This window comes from Physella acuta, unplaced genomic scaffold, assembly GCF_028476545.2.
Source record: "Physella acuta isolate Inbredline_101_S28 unplaced genomic scaffold, ASM2847654v3 ptg001619l, whole genome shotgun sequence".
NCBI lineage: Eukaryota > Metazoa > Mollusca > Gastropoda > Physidae > Physella > Physella acuta.
In genome coordinates, this window is record NW_026733133.1 from 119393 (window position 1) to 133948 (window position 14556).

Consider the following 14556-nt stretch of genomic DNA (forward strand, 5'->3'; position numbering starts at 1 on the left):
GTGGTGCAAAATCAATTAAAGTTAATGAATTCCAAAAAAAGTAACTCTCTAGATAAAGGGACAGTGTGGTCGAATGCTAGAGCGTTTGGCTGCTAGCCCGAAGGTCTCGAGTTCGGATCTCGATTCGGACTTGTGATAGTAGGACCTCACTCAGTCCACCCAGCTCTAATGGGTAGTTGACTTACGTTAGAGAAAGTAAAGGTGGCTGGGCATAGTGCTGACCACAGTACCCCTTCATATGCCGAAGTAAAAAAAAAAACATGAAATCTACTTCATAATGGACGACATTTGTTATGCTTTCGTGTTTAAATTTTAAAAATTTTATTTTTATTTTTCCTATACAGTTAATCAGTGTAAACGCAATCGCATCTAATGTTGTATTATCGACCCACACTCTTGCCCTAAAGCTTTCTCGTGTACGGAAGCGTCTTGTTAAACAGCTCTCCTTAAAACTCCTCTAAAGGTAGCGCATTAGACCTTCTATTTCTCCCTCAGTTATCCTCCCCATGCAACGTCGAATGGCCATGACATAGCTGTTATTTTAACGAATTAAAAATAATACCCCGGGCGTATTTAATAAAAAATGAAATCCATTTATCACCGGTTAAAATTAAACAAATTCTTTGTTGAAAACGGATGAATCAACAAACCGGAGGGTTCATACCGGGAGAGATTAAACAAACAGACCAAAGCATCGAAATAAAATACAAGATATCCGTCAGGTTCCAGACATCTAAATGTACACACGGGGTGTCTTGAACAGACAGACGTCAAAACAAGACATTCTGTCTCTGTGGGGCTGTTGTCCCACTTGTGTCTGGGGAGGGAGAGTGGGACGGGGCGTCCAAACCGGCGGACCTGCAAGACGCATGCAAGTGTGCGCTTGTTGTGTCTTCAGACAGTCCCTGTCTGCGGGTCGTGTCTCGGCATTTTGGGGGTTGCTGCATTGTCTCACGAGAGAGGTGCTCACACTACACCTGGTATTTCGGGAAACTCCGGAACTGTAGCCCCAACAAGATTAGTTTTTGTTCGACGTCTTATTTTAGATTTTGAAATCTATTTATAGACCCTGGGGATTTCCGCAAATAAGTAACTTGCGAGATGAGGTGTTAACAATAGTTTTGTGATAAACAAAAAAAAAAACATAAAAAAGAACGTATTTAAATTCACAGCTTTATATCTGATATTTTGAATTAAATTTCTGTCGAAAAAGAATATTGTATAATCGTTGTATAAGAAAATACAATTTCAAAATATTTAAAGTCTAATTTTAAGTCCCGGACTCGAGTCCCTAAGACCTCACTGAGTCCACCCAGCTCTGGTGGGTACCCGACTCTAGCCTTGAAAAGTAAAATACACCCGGGTCTAGTGCTGACCACATACTTCATTCACATGGCGATGTAGCATAAATGCATCAACTCTACTTCACCTGCTATTCTCGCCGTCTGCCCTATTAGGGTAAACTAACTGCCCATTATTTAAAAGAAAAATTCAAACGTCTTAGTCCATAGAGCGTGCATTACCTTTAAAGAAATAAATGAACCCTAACTTAAAAAACCTTCAAAGAAGTAAATGAACGCTTACTTTAAAAAAAACCTGCACCGAAATAAATGAACCCTCACTTCAAAACAAAAATGAAAACTACGGCGTTTAAAAAAAAAAAAAACTTGAACGGACCGCACACGGCCCGCGGGACACCCACTGGGCGAACACTGACGTAGATCGCCCATCTCACGGCCACCGTCACGTCAAACAACGGTAACTTCCCTTGGCTTGAGCCGCGACCCCAAGAACGCAACATCTCCGTCATCCATCTCCCCCCCCCCCCCACACACACACTTTCCGCACCCCCCCCCCTCCACTCACCCCCCCCCCTTCTCCAAGGATCCGTGCTCACGATTCTACGAGCTCACACCTGTCTGCAGTTCATCATCCCCCCTCCCAGGTCTCTGTTGTCTTGTGCCACCCCTACCCTTCTCCATCACACCTCAACTGATACATCACCCCTTTTACACTCCTCGTGTGAGTTTTTTTTTCTCTTGTAAATTTTCATGTAAAAAATAATCTACAAACATGTTTTTTTTTTTCTAAACTAACATGTTTAAACTAGTTTTATGTTTACACCTAGATTTAATTATTTTTTTTCTTAAAAAAAAGTCCACCCTAAAAAGAAACGGTATGCAAGTATGAGCTCAAATAATTAACCGACTAATTAAGCGGCCCGTCGTCATCTCAATGATCTACACGCAGCATCATGCGTCGAGCTAGACGATATGCACCTCGCTCTGGTCTCGTTAAAAATTTATTTCAGACGACATTTTTTTTTTTTACATCACAAGCCAGTTGAACTGGAATCCCCTACCCCCACAACTGGAATTCTCCCCCCCCCCCCCCCGAGTCTACCTGTGTGTCTATGAAGACGTCCACCCCCCTTCCTCCCCCCCCCCCCCCCCGAGTCTACCTGTGTCTATGAAGACGCCCCCACCCCCGCCAGGCGGAGCAACGGCTCTGGTACCGTTGTCACGTGACCCAGGTAGAGGGTCGCGTTTTCTACCCGCGGCTCCTGGAGGCCATTAAATCAAACCCTACCCCCCCCCTAGGCAACCCATCCCCCACCCTCCACCGAGCTTGACCTCACCCTTATATTTTCTGCTGATGCGACGCTCAGCCTAAGGTGGTCTGAACACACACACCCACACTCACCACACACACTCACTCACGAAATTCAAACAATCCCCCCTCACCACCCCCCCCCCCCCCCCACACCCCCCCCCCCCCTTCCCATTGTGATGATGTACGTCTGCGTGAGTTTATAGTTTTAAAAGAGTTGCAAAGGAAATGGGTGGATTTTTTTTTTTTAAATTTTTATTTTTACTGTATGACTCAGATTTGGGTATTCATTGTTTACAGGTGGTTGCTAGGGTTGCAGGTGGTTGCTGGGAAGGGGGGGTCGGTAATTTTTTTTTTTTTTTAATCCGGCCTCAGAGAATATTTTTTTTTTAACTTCATCTGCTATTGGAGGCGACGGGTCATAGAAAGACCAAAATGAGTTGTTAAATACAGATAGAACTGAACGAGGCTTAATTAAACTGGAATGCAAAGGGTGGTTGTGGGAGGGAGGGGGGGGGGGTTGAAAACCAGGTCGTTGCCCGTCTTTTTTGGAGGAGCATTAAATTGAACCAATTAACAACGTTTTCGCCGTCTTTAATGAGTTTTTTTCTCTCTCTTTCGACTCAATGAATGACTCAGATTGCCATAAAACATCATGGTCAACATCGGTCGATACATGCCTCAACATGCATGCCCCCCTCATACCCCATCCCCTCATAAAAAACCGCCTCCAATCCACCATGAATGGAAAGGGGAGGGGGGAATGGAAATCGGGTTTAAAAAAAATTCATTTTTTTTTTCGTTCTTCCCGTTTCTGTTGTATAACAGGTTGAAAAGAAAACTGTTCTGTTGTTTTTTTACTACCGTGTTTAAGACAATGGGGAAATGACATGCAGTTCTTTAAATCCTGTTTTTTGGACTTTGATGTTGTGGTTTTTTTTATTTTTATCAAAGTTTACAACCTGCGTGGGTAACACACGCTCCGGGGGGGGGGGGGGGGGGGCGCAGAGAAATATCACAGTTTAAAAAACAAAATGGCGGGCGGATGACTAATAGAGATGACGTCAGGGTCTAAGATAGACAATGGGTTATTAATAGCTGACACCAAACAACATATGTGGATTTTATTTGGTGGGTGGACGTTAACTGTTGAGTTGGTTTTGTATGTCGTGGTGTGGTCGGGTATTTCAGTAGCAGCTTCTTCAATGTCGTATTTCCATTTTATGTTTTTAAAAAGGGGGCGGGGGAATTTTTTATACCTGTGTCCGATAATAGAATCGTCTTTTAAAAAAGGGGTGTTAGGTTAGTTAACTTAATACACATATGGCATGCTAATGTCAATGCTAACCTTATCCCTAACCCCCAAACCCTAGTCCTACCATACGCCTAACCCTAATTTCTAACCTTAAAACTAGTCGAGATTACAATAATACTAACAACCTAACACACCTATTTTTGGAAGAGTCTATTATCGGACATCGGTATTCTCAACAATCCTATTTGGATAGTCGAATGAATGATACACTTGATGAACATACAAAAAACAGATTTTAAAAAAAATTCTAGGTATTAATTTCAGAAAGATACCAGAAAAATCTTATTATTTTATTATTATTATAGTACTTTACTTCATTGTGCTTTACCGGTTTTAATATGCAACACAAATTGTTTTGGCGGCCAAAGATTTCGAAGTTAAACCAAAAAACAAAAATTCCTGCTTGTAGATCAATCTAGTAATAATTTGATTGTTTCCATCCCCAGAATGGTACAGTAGAGTGTGTCCACGAGGAATGTCCAAAACTTGACTGCACAAATCCAATTACTGTTGACGGAGAGTGCTGTCCTGTTTGCCCAAGTAAGTTCACCTATTCCCTTGTACACGTAATAACTGCCATACTAACTTAACTCCATATATTTAGTTGTATTGACAGATACTATATTTAGAAGGATAATGTTGAGGTTTAGTTTTTAAGTAAGGCCAAAGGTCAAGGCTATGAGTTATACGCTTGGAACGGGTACCGAGAAGTTTGGTATACTAGTCGGCATTGTTATGCTTAGGTTTAGTGAGTGATAGTTTTAGTGAGTGATAGGTTTAGTGGGCGATAGGTTTAGTGAGTGATAGGTTTAGTGAGAGATAGGTCTAGTGGGTGATAGGTTTAGTGAGTGATAGGTTTAGTGAGAGATAGGTTTAGTGGGCGATAGGTTTAGTGAGTGATAGGTTTAGTGAGAGATAGGTCTAGTGGGTGATAGGTTTAGTGAGTGATAGGTTTAGTGAGAGATAGGTTTAGTGAGAGATAGGTTTAGTGAGTGATAGGTTTAGTGGGTGATAGGTTTAGTGAGTGATAGGTTTAGTGAATGATAGGTTTAGTGAGTGATAGGTTTAGTGAATGATAGGTTTAGTGAGTGATAGGTTTAGTGAGTGACAGGTCTAGGAGTGATAGGTTTAGTGAATGATAGGTTTAGTGAGTGATAGGTTTAGTAGGTGATAGGTTTAGCGAGAGATAGGTTTAGTGAGAGATAGGTTAAGTGAGTGATAGATTTAGTGAGAAATAGGTTAAGTGAGAGATGGGTATAGTGAGTGATAAGTTTAGTGAGTGATAGGTTTAGTGAGTGATAGATGGGTATAGTGAGTGATAAGTTTAGTGAGTGATAGGTTTAGTGAGTGATAGGTTTAGTGAGAAATAGGTTTAAGTGAGAGATGGGTTTAGTGAGTGATAGGTTTAGTGAGTGATAGGTTTAGTGAGTGATAGGTTTAGTGAGTGATAGGTTTAGTGAGTGATAGGGTTTAGTGAGTGATAGGTTTAGTGCGTGATAGGTTTAGTGAGTGATAGGTTTAGTGAGTGATAGGTTTAGTGAATGATAGGTTAGTGAGTGATAGGTTTAGCGAGAGATAGGTTTTAGGGAGTGATAGGTTTAGTGGAGTGATAGGCTTTAGGTGAGTGATAGGTTTAGTGAGTGATAGGTTTGGAGTGATAGGTAGTATTGTTGGTGTGATAGGTTAGTGAGGATAGGTTTAGGAGTGATAGGTTTAGTGAGTGTTAGGGTTTAGTGAGTGATTGGTTTAGTGAGTGAGTAGGTTTTAGTGGAGTGATAGGTTTAGTGTGAGGGTGGAGGGTTTAGTGAGTGTAGGTGTGGTAGTGTGAGGTGTAGGTTTTGGGAGTGTTAGGTGTGTTGGGTGTGTGGTTAGGTGGTGTTGTGTGTGGAGTGAGTGATAGGTTTAGTGAGTGATAGGTTTAGTGAGTGATAGGTCTAGTCAGTGATAGGTTTAGTGAGTGATAGGTCTAGTCAGTGATAGGTTTAGTGAGTGATATCTGAATGATGTGCTGCATGATGATCGATACATGATAAATGTATGCTGTTTCACTCGATTTTAATTTCTATCGCGTTGAAAGTTTACAAGTTTACAAATCCCGACACAGAACTGGTCTGGTGTCTTCTCCCCTACCCCTACCCCCACTCCCTTCTACGCCCTCTGCTCCAGGTACCAAAGGTCAGCCAGTACCACCGAGGAGGGGGGTGGGGGGGGTTTGCTTGTTCAGGCTGTAAATCACTCCCACCTGAGACCCCTTGCCATTCTACATTAAACCAACACATGCAGCAGGCATAGGGCACTGCTTTAGTCTCCGACACCCACGGGGAGGTGGGGGGGGGGGGGGGATTAGGGGGGGGGGGGCGGGCTCGTGCTTAGTGTACACCGTGCCTGGGTTTTTGTTTTGTTTTTTCTAGAAGCTTCCATCCACTTCCTGTTTACCAGTGAAGAAGATGTAAAAATAATTTTAAAACTGAACAAACAATTGTCGTCCATTTAATTTAAAACTGTGGTCTGTTCAGAGTCCAACCAACACTTAGAGTAGCACTCTTAGTCAAACAATGAACAGTGAGATCATACTTGTATAGCTAACAGCAATTGACAAATTTTAACAATAGTTCTAGTGTAGCCATTATAACTGTATAACACATTTTATTTCTTCACACGCAATTGGAGGGGAAGGGGTTAATGTTTTTTTAGGAAAATGTTTTTTTTTTTAGAGTTTTGGGGTAAAGAAATATACTTTAAATATACTTTTCCGAATTCCGTACCTATAAAGATCAATATTACTTCGGGTTATAATAGGTCGCAGAATAGTAAGTCTGTTGTATAGTCGCGCGCTGTAATTTTACCTCGTAATCAACACAACATAATTGATCAACTACCAGCGAATTGTGTGGACTAGCAGCTAAGGTAAAAAAAAAAAAAAACATCAGCCACAGTCACCAAAAATAGCCTCAGCTTCTCTGCGAGCGCCGATTTCTAGTACGTGTATTGTCTGGCGGTATTTGAATGCAAATTGATTGACTGATAGAGCCGAACATCGGCCATTCCGGCAAGTCAATTTGTCGTCACTTCCGCTCGATTCAATCCCCATCAGGCCATCCTGTTGGCAGTACAAAATCGAACACGGGCACAAAAATGGCGTGTGTTTGTGTGTCTGTGTGTGTCTGTGTATGTGTCTGTGTGTGTCTGTGTATGTGTCTGTGTGTGTCTGTGTGTGTCTGTGTGTGTCTGTGCGTTTAAGCAGAGGTGTAGCGATGGGGGGGGGGGGACATATGTCTCAGGGTGCCGACTTTAGGGGGCGCCAAAATGGGATGGAAAAACAACCCGAAAGTTTGAGGGGAGGGGTGTAAATTGAAAGTTTGAGGGGGGTGGGGGTGCAAATCGAAAGTTTGTTCCCCGGGCGCCGATAAGGGTCGCTACGCCTCTGCGTTTAAGTGTGTGTGTCTTTGTGTGTGTGTGAGTGTATGTGTGTGTCTGGGCGTGTGTGTGTGTGAGTCTTTGTGTGTTTGTGCGTATGTGTGTTTGTACGTGTGTGTGTTTGTTTGTGTGTGTGTGTGTGTTTTCCCAGCTTTTTATATATTTTTCTCTTCTCCACCCATCCCTGCAACAGTTACAAAAAAAGCTCACCGAGCAGGCTCGCCGTCATGCCATCGTGTTTTGTGTCTCTCCCCACTGAAATAACTTCTTTATCCCCCCCCCCCCCCCTTTTAATTTTTTTTCTTCAAATATCGATCAGAAGAAAACAGCCAGCCCTGTCGTCAGGGGCGTGTCACCCTCTGTCACAATGTGGCAGCAATCGATATCCCTTGTTCATATCCTCTAACCAAATAGTCTGGAGCGCATGTTTGTCAAAGCAGATACTCTCTAATTCCGTCGGCTATTGTCCAGCTATGCGAGCAGTTCATCTTAAATTCTGTCGGCAAATGTCGATAGTATTTTAGACTGTGTGCATTAAAATTGCATGATGCGTTATATACACAGCAACTTCATTTTAAAATCCTTCACTAGAGTATTCTGATGAAAGCCAACACAACACCGAAAATTTCAATATCGAAAGCTAACTTTAATTAACTTTTAATTACAATATTAAAAATTAAAATATACAATATTAACATGTGAAATTTTATTTTTTATTAAGGATGAGTTAAAATACCTTTGAATGTAAGCTTCTAACTATAGTTTTCGACTTTTAAAAAGGTTGTTTGGTTTCAAAAAGCATAGATGAAATACAACCACCCTCAAGTGTTTTGATGAGAAAGTTATTTGTAAAAACAATGACATTTGTTGTATGTAGTTTTCTGAAGCCGTGTTGTGTATCAATGGCGTGGCTCTGTTGAATACAAAAAAATGAGATTCTTGTCGATGCTTCGTGTAGTATATACTCAACACAATCCCGGGAATGCGTTTGTCAAATCCCTGCCTGGCGAGGAAACGCCCATGCTTAGTAACCTCAAACCCCTCAATAATTCAGAGATTCAGAAATTTGCATTCCGAAAAAAATGCCTGAATATTGTCAGGTGGGAGATAGAGAAACGTAACGAAGATAATGTGGGGAGAGTGAGGGAAAGTGTGAGGAGGTGTAGGGTGTGAGGAGGGGGGATAAAGAAAGAGTAGGGTTAGTGGAATGTGGTATATGCACGCGATATGGAGGGTTGGGTTGGGTTGGTTTTTTTAATGCAAGTTGAGATGGACGGTGATGTGACACTTGTTAGCTAGGCTGGTTTTTAAATCAATGTGCGGCAGCGTAATGGCTGATGAAATGTGCCGGGGAGGGGGGGGGGAGGTTGTTGCTGGGGGGTGAGGAAAGAGGGGAGGGGGGGTTAAGTGATGGGGAGGGGTGTTGCTGGAGGATGAGGAAGGAGAGGATGGTTAAGGAAAGAGGGAAAGGTGCAGTGATGGCGGGGGGTGAGGGTGGATTAGGAGGGAGGGAGAGGGTGATACAAGAGGGTGAGGAAGGAGGGAGGGTTGTAGTGAGAGGGTGGGTGAGGGTGGATCAGGATGGAGGATGATGAAGTAGAGTGGATTAGAAACATTAAGGAGTGTGGGTGAGGATGACGACGGAGGTTCGTTAAGGGAAGTGTGCAATACAGTGTGGGAGGGGGGTGGGGTGGGGCAGGAGGGAGGACGAGGATGACGAAGCAGAAAGAAAAATGGATGATAAAGGGATGATGAAAGCTGAGTAGCGTAAACGATTCATCGTGTAGCAGACCGCTGGGTTTTTTCAAAACTTAAAATATTTTTACATGTACATTTTTATTTCCATTCAACACAAATGTGCTTATCATCTCCAGTGTGCATATTTAAAAAATGTAAAAAGTTTAGAGCTTAAGACAAAAGATTTATGACCTTGTACTAATGTGCCCCCCCCCCCCCCCCCTCCCTTCCTTTCTTTTTTCCACCAATCAGCAACCTGTTTGTACAGCGGCAAGTACTACAATGACGGCGAGACAGTGAGTCCGAGTTTTTGTGTCACTTGCACATGCGTGGTAAGCTATTTTTAGATTTAATTTTTCTCGTTAACTGACACGTTATTATCCTTAATATTCTTAGTGATTTCCCCTTTTTTTTGTGCTTTGTCTTGAAGATAAATTGGCAGGCATGAATTTTCTAAATATAAGTATAATTTTCTTGGCATTACTGCACAACCTTTTTTTTTATTGGTGGTTTTTTTTCCTCCTAAAACTGTTTTTAAACAGAAACAAGAAACGGAGAAATACAAAAATTTACAACTGAAATATCTTAGTATAGGTCTATTTATAGCTGTTTTCAACATGACGCAATGCTGTAAATAGATTTCTATTTCTAGATGTAGCTTTTGGAACATAATGTTACCATTTTTTTTAAAGAAGCAACCGTCGTTTTTTTTCAGTGTGGAAAATTCGCCAAACGAAATATAGATTTTTTAAAAAGCTTTTGGGCAAAGTTGTAATAGTTATTTTTTACTTTCTCGTATATACGAAGTATAGAGAAAGTCTTGTAATCGTGCAAAAAAAAAAATCGAGATTTTTACAAATCTCGACGTTTTACACCTCACTGATACGGAAAAACATAATTTTGCAATCTTGTCCGTATGTCTGTGTGTCTGTCTGTGTGTCTGTGTGTCTGTGTGTCTGTCTGTCCGTGTGTAAACACGATAACTTGAGTACCGTTACAGCTACGTTGATGAAATTTCATATATAAGTATTTTATCAAAATCGTAGATCCGTATCAACTTTTGAGCGATTTCCGATAACCGGAAGTGGTACTTTTCCTACTTTGAATTTTTCAAAAGCCTATAACTTGAGTACTATTTCAGATAGACAAATGAAATTTCAAATGTAAGTAAAAGATCTAATTCTCTACCTTCTGTTAAATTTTGAGTAATTTCCGTTGACTGGAAGTAGTAATTTACGCTACTTCCGATTTCTCAAAAAACTAATGTAAATTTTAAAAGTACTAATAATATTGCGCACCATTATGCGCTTTTTTATTTGGCGTTCACTTTGTGTGCAATTAATTTGTCTACGAGATTTTATTCTATTTTTAAAACTTTAAGTATTTAAAATGGATTAAAAATCATGTCTATAGCCCGAGTTCCCATCCCCTGTTATTTTATATAAGAATATTCGAGAAAGTTTAGGGGAGATCACTCCCGGTTTATTTTATTTTATATTCATGCTGACTTGTGTCTTCTCTAATAACACACTGACTGTCTTGTCTCATGCTGTCTTGTGTATTGTCTTATAATCCTTGGACTGTTTTTCATGTTTCTCAAACAGAATGGAGGTATGCAGTGTAAGAAACAGGATGTATCCAAGGAATGTCCTGTTTTGAATTGTCCAAAATACAAAATTGTCCAGGTTCATACGGAGTGCTGTCCTATATGTAATGGTAAGTGGTTGAATTACATACAAGTAAATGAATATTCAACTTAGGTTGTATTGGCGAGCTGTTATGTAGTACAACAAATGCACGTGTATACTAGGACCTCGGAAGAATTCTTGTGGGAATAGTTAATAGATTGAGTGACTCACTGCAGAAGTTATTTGATCAGAAAAGTTTTGTTAAATTTAAGCAGCTAAACTCTACTTCATCAGCACTGTGTTCACCCAGCCATAATTGGTACCTGGCAATCATGGGAAATAATTAAGATGGGACTTTTGATTTTTTCGGTACATTTATTTTGACAATCTCCTAAAGTCGAACATCTCTAATAAAGTTATGTCCCTTTTCCAGACACAGATCACTGCGCGGGCGGACACACGTGTCACGCCAACGCCAGGTGTGTCAGCATGCTCAAGAACTACGAGTGTGAGTGCCGACCTGGCTTCGAGGGCGACGGTCGCAACTGTGAAGGTGAGTTGTCTTTACCCGACTGTGTGTGGATGTTGATGTGTGAGTTGTGTGTGAAAGTATGTTGAACTGATGTGTGAGTTGTGTGTGACTGTGTGTTCATACGTGTGTGATTGTGTGTGGGTGGCTGGACTATAACCGAACGTGCTAAGGCCGATGAAGACCAACTTAGATATCACGACTTACAACTTCATCAAAAACATGCAAAAAACTATTCTTTCTCAAATCCGTACCTATATCTGGTTCTAAGGATTCTTATTTTTAGTTTAAATAATGATTTGCTTGCAATTTAAATAAGATACAGCTTAACGTAACCTTAAGTTTTTATTACCGTCTTTTGTTTTACCAGTCTTTGAAAGAACAAAGCAAAAAAACTGATTAACTTATGGTTTTCTTAAAACTTGATCACAAACACATAAGGCAAGTTGTACCAGCTTTTAAAGAACGAAGCAAAAAAAAAACTGATTAAATTATGGTTTTCTTAAAACTTAACCTACGAAAACATAAGATATCGTATACCAGTCTTTAAAGAACGAAGGAAAAAAAATCTGATTAAATTATGGTTTACTTAAAACAACCTACAAACACATGAAGCATGTTGCACCAGTCATTAAAAGATTGGGGAAAAAAACCTGATCAAATTATGGTTTTCTTAAAACTTAACCTACAAACATAAAGCATCATGTACCAGTGTTTAAAAATAACCTGATCAAATTATGGTTTACTTAAAACTTAACCTACAAACACATAACGCATCATGTACCAGTATTTAAAAAAAAACCTGATTAAATTTTGGTTTTCTTAAAACTTAACCTACAAACACATAAGGCATGTTGCACTAATCATTAAAAAAAAAGAAAAAACCTGATTAAATTATGGTTTTCTTAAAACTTAACCCAAGAACACATACGCCATGTTGTACCAGTCTTTAAAAGAACGAAGAAAAAAACTTGTGATAAATTTAAATTATGGTTTTCTTAAAACTTAACGTACAAACACATAAGGCATGTTGTACCAGTCTTTAAAAGAACGAAATAAAAAAAACCCCACAAATGTCCGCTGTTGTGTTTTCTCTCCAACCCGAGTAGAGTGAACATCCTAGCGGATGTGTTCGATATGTCCCCGTGTATCCCGATGTTGCCTCCACGGCTGGTAGAGATTTCAGCACCTGCTATACATCTCTAGTCCCTCGATGGTTCCAATCTCACAAGTCTTCTATTCTAGAGCCGAGCCAAATAGATTTTTTTTTGTTCATGAACAATTTGGTTTTCATCGTTCATACGACAACACAGACGTATAGATATGTTAAGTAAATAGATGGATTTAGATTAGATTTTTTTTAGTTAAAAATAGTTTATAAAAAAAAGAAAATACTTTTTGTTTTATGTTTGGGTATTTCTTTTTAAAGTCAAATATTTCTTAAATAAACTTTAACGTTTTAAAATCACTATCATTTGCACAATCGGTTATTACAATAAAAAGAAAAAAAGTTTTGAAAGAAAGACATTCAGTTAACTAAAATGCTGTCGATGTACTTGACCCTTCAAATTACTTTGGTGTCACTTTTCTAAACCAAATATTTGAAAATACCCTTTATTTTTATGTTTTACAATTCCGTAACAAGTATATTTTTAATTATGCATTAATGCTTTATTACAATGGCACGAATAAAAGTGTCAAACGTAACTCCTTCAAGAAAACAAAACAACAGACTAGCCGTTCTGCAGACGACACCTCCCCCCCTTCCCCCACCCCCTCTAAGGTTTCACTGTGCTCACTTTTGATCAGCATGCTGTTAACGTCCGCGCAGCCGGAAGTCTCCCAGTCTGGCTTCCGGTCTAATCCGGCAGGTTTCCCATCAGCCCTTGCACCTGACGGGTGGTGAATCCTACCTGTACTGGCCCCCAGTCTTGCTAACCCTTACCTTAGCGCACTACCCCTACCCCCAATGACGACCTCCCCCCCCCACAGTGTTGCTAACCCTTACCTTAGCGCACTACCCCTTCCACCCCCCCACCACCACCCCCAATGACGACTCCTCCCCCCCCCCCCCCAATGACGACCCCCCCCCCCCCCCCCCCCCAGACAAAAAAAACATAATTCTGTTAAAAACAAGGCCGTTAATTCTAAGGTATATTTTGTCATGCTCGGATTCTCACTAAAACTTACTAATTGAGACTATTAAAAATGTATATGTTTCAAATGTACTGTTGTCTCATTCATTAGCCAAAGTCTCATCAAACATTTGTTCAATTCTTACATCCAGCGGCTTTAATAGGAAATAATTATTACTTTATAAATTAGGAACTGATGCGAAAGACAATAATACATAAAATAATCGATGACATATTTCTTAAAGAGGAAATTCAATCTATTATTTTAAAAGTTAACCTTAAGTTTCTACTAGAAAAGCTGTGAATTGGAGGGGGGGGGGGGTTCTGATTTGTAAGAAAATTTACTGTTTGACAGTATAGGACGAGTTAAATTGTAGCTGAAGTTGTTTGATGTCATTGATGAACACCCCTCTCACACACACACACACACACACACACACACATACACATACACACAACATTATGACGTAAAAAACAAAGCGTCGCTTCATGATGCTGTATGACAACTTACGTCTGTCAAATATATGACAGTTAACGTCCGTCCCATCTCTACATACGAATCTCAGCTCTACATATATTATTCCTATTATTCCGTTTTTTATTTCGCTCTAGTAATTGCACGTCAGATTCCCCCCCCCCCCTTTCCCTCCCACTCCCCTAAAATGATCTTTCTGTTGCGTAAAAATGTGAAAGCTCTTCAAACTCAGCCAATCGGTGTTCTCTGGTTGATGTGATTTAAAATGTGTTTTCTTTCCTCTAGCAAACACATGGGGGTGGGGGGGGGGGGGGGGTGGGTGGGGGGGGGGGGCGACATTACAACCCTTCATTAGCCGAACTCTTTCTTGGACCGAACCCTAATTAGCCGAACCATTCGTCAGCCGAACCCTTCATTAGCCGAACTCTCCACCAGCTTCATATTCCACATCCACCAACCTAATACACCACATCCACCAACCTAATACATCACTTCCACCAACCTAATACACCACTTCCACCAACCTAATACACCACTTCCACCAACCTAATACACCACATCCACCAACCTAAACACCACTTCCACCAACCTAATACACCACATCCACCAACCTAAACACCACTTCCACCAACCTAATACACCACATCCACCAACCTAAACACCACTTCCACCAACCTAATATACCAATCGACCAACCTAATACACCACTT

At 40.5% G+C, this 14556-nt stretch overlaps 1 protein-coding gene across 1 annotated transcript in view; it reads left to right on the top strand.

The window, feature by feature from the left end:
- LOC131929364 (protein kinase C-binding protein NELL1) overlaps positions 1-14556 on the top strand; it is a 159738-nt gene that overhangs the window by 54886 nt on the left and 90296 nt on the right. The window contains exons 9-12 of the mRNA XM_059285505.1: positions 4372-4465; positions 9332-9411; positions 10684-10795; positions 11141-11260. Of these exons, the coding sequence (XP_059141488.1) occupies positions 4372-4465; positions 9332-9411; positions 10684-10795; positions 11141-11260 (406 nt within the window). The remainder of the gene's footprint in view (positions 1-4371; positions 4466-9331; positions 9412-10683; positions 10796-11140; positions 11261-14556) is intronic.